At 30.2% G+C, this 6,604-nt stretch overlaps 1 protein-coding gene across 1 annotated transcript; it reads left to right on the forward strand.

The window, feature by feature from the left end:
- Nucleotides 1-3,729: 3,729 nt before the first annotated feature.
- On the forward strand, nt 3,730-4,568 carry LOC126264356 (uncharacterized). Its single transcript, XM_049961980.1, has 5 exons — nt 3,730-3,753; nt 3,801-3,977; nt 4,036-4,317; nt 4,382-4,485; nt 4,553-4,568. Exons 1-5 carry the CDS (start codon nt 3,730-3,732, stop codon nt 4,566-4,568), a joined length of 603 nt encoding a protein of 200 aa, XP_049817937.1.
- The last annotated feature ends 2,036 nt before the right edge of the window (nt 4,569-6,604 follow it).

Genomic DNA, 6,604 nt, shown 5'->3' on the forward strand with positions numbered 1-6,604 from the left:
TCAACACATTTTATTAACAAAATCATGAAAAAGTGATTTCTACTTTACAATTTTCTGATTTGCAATCTTTGTTCAGATGAAATTTATAATTTGTTTGTGCATATATATTTTAAGTGTCTCCACGTTTTCTTGAGAGCTGACAAATTGGACAACTTGGCCTTAGTTGCTGATTTATAATCGCGATTATAGGAACCTGGGATCCTATTAAGTAGTACTTTTCTAAAAAATCTTTATAAACTTTCAAGAGGTGAAACACAATTTACTTTATCTTGAATGTCTATAGGAGCATAAACTTTTTTTTCATTTATGATATTATTATCATTATTACAGATATTTTAGAAGAATACTGCTTAATAGGATACAAGGCTCCGCGATGTGTGGTAGTATAAAATGATCTTCTATGATCAGTATCGCGATTAAATAATCAGCGAATAAGCAGAACAAAAATATTCCATCTTTAGTTCTCGATGTTGTCAGTGTGTTGTCAAATCAAGCATACTCTCAAGAAAATATGGAGACACCAAAAATATATATGCACCAAAGTTGATGAAAATTTTAGCAGAACTGAAAGCCATTAATTATAAGTTTCAACCGAACTAAGATTGCAAATCAATATTTACGCAGAAAATTGTAAAATAGTAATCACTATTTTATGATTTGGTTTATGAATTGTGTTGATATTATTTGAATTTGTCATCCAGACATGAAGAATCTAAATAATGTGCGATATAAAAGTATCAAATATGGAAAGATTAGTATATCATTTGAGGGTGATAACCAATGGTGAAAAAGAAAGTGCATAGTTGAAATCTGTCGCTCAGTTATTCAAGCTGAGAGAATCACCTACGTGAATTTACTGTTGATTTAAAAAGGTGAAATATTTAAAAAGTTACAAAAATAGCAACTTCCTGTCTGAATATTTATATTACGTGCCCTGAGAGTCACTGAAATCAAATCAGTTGCAGATCTCTCGTCGACATTTATTTCAAGTTTCAATAGCAACCAATTGTTTGTAAAAAAATAAAATAACATTTATGTTGCTAAGATTACGTTTCTATGTAATTTAGAACAAAGTTGTCTTCTCCCAAGCAAAACTTGATTTGATTCTTATATTGTATAAATATTTCACCAAATTGTGGTTCAGTTATATTTTTTCTTATAATTCTATTCGTTTTAATCCACAGTGTCAGCAAACTGACAGAGCAAAGGAATATCGTGATGATTTTTCGATTTGATATAATATTGTTGATGGTAGAAATGTTTCGAATCAATCTCATCCTTATATTTCAACCTACACTGGAAGACTATAAATGAAATTCACAAATAAATAAATATAACTTAACTTTACAAATAAAATTGCTTAGTTTAACTTTAGTTAGTTTTAATCCACAGTGTCAGCAATCTGACAGAGCAAAGGAATATCGTGATGATTTTTCGATTTGATATAATATTGTTGATGGTAGAAATGTTTCGAATCAATCTCATCCTTATATTTCAACCTACACTGGAAGACTATAAATGAGATTCACAAATAATTAAATATAACTTAACTTTACAAATAAAATTGCTTAGTTTAACTTAACAGCGGCGTTTACTAGACAAGGAATCGCACTTTCGGTCAGAAAAGGACGCAAAACAAAACATAGCCCGTAATCTGGTGCCGCCACGAAATCAAATAAACATTCGGTTTTAAAACGTTCGTGTGCACAATTTTTTGCATGGGACAGGACCGCACTCGAGATCTCATATTTATAACGAATTTATTGGTTGTAAATAGATTATGAAATTTATAATAGTAATGAATTCTTAATATATTTTTATTAATTAAAATTATATAAAATTAATATATGATACAATAATATATATGAAAAATATAATAATGTATACAGTTACTAATGGGGTTTGTGTCGTATAGTTAGTTCTAAACCAATCACATTTTATCATATAAACAAATATAATAAATACGATATACAAATACGGATGTCGATTTACAATCTATTATTAATTTAAAGAAATGATCTCAAAGTTAATCTTTAATCGATTCTTATTGTTTCGATTTTGATTGTGTAGGATAGTGACCTTATCTCTAAATTTGCATTTAGTACATACTCTTGGCGCCACGAAAATTACTTTCGCACCCTTAGAGTGAGGAGTGATACAAACCAGTGCATGTGACCTGCGTGTATTTTTGTGTCGAAATTTAAGTGAAATGTGATAACATCAACAAAACGGATGGAATTTTTCTGTTCGGGTAGTACTTGTGTTAAGTGGTCAATGAGAGGGGTGCGATTTAGTATACATTTAAAACGAGCCAGAAATTTTAGTTCAGTTTTGGTGGTTGAAGAAACAGTCACAGTTTCAAACAAAGAAACAAATTAGTCTTATTTTAGTCGTGAGCCAAAGTGTAATTTATTGTAAACTCTTAAAGGTAAGTTTTTTATTCAATTTTTGATTTATATTGCTGTATTATTGTTTAGTATATATATATTTGTTAATTCATGTCATCAATTAATTGATTTTTACTTGTATATGTCACAATTTTGATATTTTTTCATATTTTTGTGTCCTTGGTTTTCCATTGGTTGCATCTATATTCCATGTTCATTGTTTGTTGTTGGTTTTTCTCCCAGTGAAATTATGAATAAAGAATGATTTATTTGAAGAATGTATTATGTTTATTTCAAATCGAATTTAGTGAATTTAATATAAATATCATAGTTTTAAATTTTTATTACATATATAGTATATAGTCGGCTGCAGAATGGCATTACCACCCCAAGGTCGAGTTTATGTAAACTTTATAAAATTGGAATATCAAGTGACACATAATTATGAAATTTAAAATCAAAGAAGCATGAACCATTGTATATTATAATGTATTTATATATAATAGTATACAATAATAAAATAAAAGCAATATTAATTCTAGAAAATGCCAAAAACGCGTAGATTTGCTTCTTGGACTAAGAGACGTGGAAAAAAATCAAAAGTTCAAGTAAATGTACAAAGAAAAAGGGAAGTAGAGAAAATAGGATCATATATTGTGGATAAACTTTTAGAACGAGTTGAGAATTATAAAGAATCTACCCAATGTTCCCGATATATTTTAAATGAGATACTAGATAATATTTTCAACTCACGTCCAAACGAAAAAGCTCTTAGTCCATGTGGTACAACAACCCCGTTACGTTCTGTTAGAACTAAGTCTAATTTAACCCCATGCAAAAGTGAAAGAAAAACGTTTTCAGAAATAAATGAAGAATATGAACGGTACGTTTTTATTCAAATTGGCAAAATTCATCTTTTTTGGAAACCATATCTGACGGCGACGACTTAATTAGTATTATTTTAGAATTGAAAATTTTCCTTTGGATATAGAAGTTGTTCCTGAAATCAATTCATTGACAGGTTATCGAATTGTAGATATCAGATACTTCCTAAATATAACAACTAAAATTCAAGTACAACACAACAAGAGGTGCACTGGTGGACAATTAGTTTATCTAAAAGAAGTGCGATGTGGGTTAAGAAGCACATTTATTTTAAAATGCAACATTTGTGACAAAGAAGTGTCAGTTTCAACAGAAAATCCGAAAACAAGGTCCAAAATTAATAGAGCAGCTGTATGGGGAACATTTTCAGTAGGAAGCACCTACGCACATTTAATGGAATTATTGAAAGTAATGGATATTCCATGTTTATCTAAAAATTTGTATTATAAAATTCAAAATGAATTGGATCAGGTGTGTTATAGTACCATTACTGAAATTTTTATTGTTTTTATACATGAAATATTATAGGTATGGAAAGAATCATTATGGCTTGCTTTGGAAGTAGCTGGAAAATTAGAACGTGAAGCTGCAATTAAGGAAGGACATGTAGATTCACATGGCATTCCATATATAACTGATGGATATTTAGATGGAGGATGGTCTAAACGAAGCTATGGACATACGTATAATGCAAATTCTGGAGCTGTAAGTTTATAATATGTTCGGATATGTAACAAATAACATTTTATGTAATAATTTGTAGGCTGTTATAATAGGGAAAACAACAGGAAAAGTATTATTCGTAGGTGTAAGGAATAAATACTGTTGTATTTGCGCTAGAGCCGAAAACAATAATGAAGCTGCTAAAACACATATTTGTTTTAAAAATTGGTCCGGTTCATCATCTTCAATGGAACAGGATATAATAGTGGAGGGATTTAATAACAGCATAGAAATGCATGGGTTGAAATACTTAAAATTTATTGCAGATGGTGATTCCTCAGTTTTTAAAAATATTAAAGAAAAGGTACCATATGGACACGAGGTAAACTTGTAATATAAAATAATAGTTAGATAAGTTTTACAAATATTTACACAATACTTTTTAGGTTGTTAAAATTGAATGCATGAACCATGTATTAAAAAATTTCAGTAAAACCCTTTACAAAATTAAAAAAGATACTCAAGGGGTCCCTGTTGATGCCAGAAAGATGTTAAAAAGCGATACTATTAATGAACTAAATAAATCAGTTCAATCTGCAATTTACGCAAATACGCAGGATCCAGAAAATCTAGGAGCCGATATTAGAAATTCAATATATCACGTTTATGGTAATCACAGTGCCTGCAAACAGTATTTGTGCACCAATACTGGAGACGTTTCTAATGATCGAACAACTCAACTTATATCTTCTGGCCTGCATCACCATCTTTTTGGTGCTATTGAGCAATTATTAATGAAGGCTGATTTACTTCTTGATAAAGAAACCAACAATAAAGCAGAAATTTTTATGAATATAATGGCTCGTTTCAATATGGGAAAAAGATTGAACTTGATTCAAAGAAATTCATTTCAAATACGAGCTCATTTAAGCGTCCTCTCTTACAATTATGGTTCAGATTGGCATACAAAACCTTGGAAATCATATTTTAATGAAAGTCCAGGTAAAAATCTAAAAAAATTTATAAGTGCTCAGGGTAATGAAAAAGAGCGGAAGCGCAAAAATCCTTATGATAGGGAATCTGTAACAAAAAGGATCAAATTTTCAGGAGATTCTAACTATGGTCCTAACATAGCGGAAACATATGTTTCAGATGGTGATATCAACTCAGCAGTACAAAATTTGTGCGAACGTTTGAAGGTGGTGTATGCTTTATGTATATATACATATATACTCCTACTTCTAACCCTAACACCAAGCCTTCCTCCCGACCAGCCACCCCACACCTCCAAAACGCAGAAGTCTTCCACAAAGTGGGATACGCCTATGGAGGTGTTCTCGAAATCCTGACGACGCACCCCTGTGCTCACCGAAAGGACACGGAAGCACTGGAAGTATTTGTTTCCATTAAGGTCAAAATACAAAAGTTAATAGTTAGAACATGCCTGCTTACAAGGCGACGTGGAATGATAATGCAAGGTACTCAGTAAAACGCTTATTGACTATCTTACAACATTGGTGGGCTGTATACAACTAACTCTGCTCTTACAACTTAACTCTGTTTCTATAACTACGCTCTTCTGTTGTTTTTATTCTCCGTTGTCATCACAACCGTTATACACGATGTCTAGATATTCTAACATAACTTGCCTCGAGTGAATTGGACCAATGATGAGTAAGTATAGTGTTTGCATGAGTACTGAGGTTTACACTTTAAACTATCAATTATCATTGTTGATTGTGTCTTATAAAATTTTATACAATATGTTCCTATTTTATCTACATGTAAAAAAATTAAAAACTAAGTTTCCTAAGTTGTTCTCTAAAGAGCTTTTAAAATTAACTATTCGTTATTCATTTGTAGACATTTGAATTCCATTCCCATAAACAAATTTCAATGTTTTATTTATTAATTCGTTATTCATTTGTAGATATTTGAATTTCGTTGTCATAAACTAATTTCAATTTTGTTCATTAAATCAGGTAGACCAAAAAGTTTTCTTTACTTGTTTACCAACAAACTTTAATCAGTTCAAACTTTTATTTCATGCGAACCACATCTCTCTGAAGTTGCTTCTACGCTTCAATTCAAAATTATTAGTTAAATATTCTCGCTTTTATTAATGAGTCCCTACCTTATTGGAAATGATAATCGGAAGAAATACTTGTGTATAGTAATACTAGAAATGAAACAGATCGTATCAAACTGTTATTTTTAGGGAATATTTTTGTCTAAATTCATTAATTTACTTACAGGAATCCCAACTAAACAAAGAATAAGTACTTTAATTAATTTGTTTTCAGAATAAATTAAGATTGAAATCTTAAAGTATGATGCAAAAGGCAAATGGTGTAAAGATTCTAGTGGCCCAAGAATTGCATTTGAATGTAAGTATAATTTTCATCTGTATTCAAGATTTTTATAATTAATGACATATTTTATGTTAAAACACACAATTAAATTATTTAAATTAAATGAAAAACAAATAAAATTGGTATATATAATAAAATTAATCTTTAATATTAATTTTATATATCTTTTTTAAAGTATTTCGATGATTCGTTGGGCACGAGGAGTTACGTTCACATGGAAGGGCTGATTACCATCATATAAATGAAGATGAAATGAGCCACGACAAAACCTGACGACATCGGCAAATATTTTCTCTG

The sequence above is a fragment of the Aethina tumida genome, chromosome 1 (genome assembly GCF_024364675.1).
Source record: "Aethina tumida isolate Nest 87 chromosome 1, icAetTumi1.1, whole genome shotgun sequence".
Taxonomy (NCBI): Eukaryota; Metazoa; Arthropoda; class Insecta; order Coleoptera; family Nitidulidae; genus Aethina; species Aethina tumida.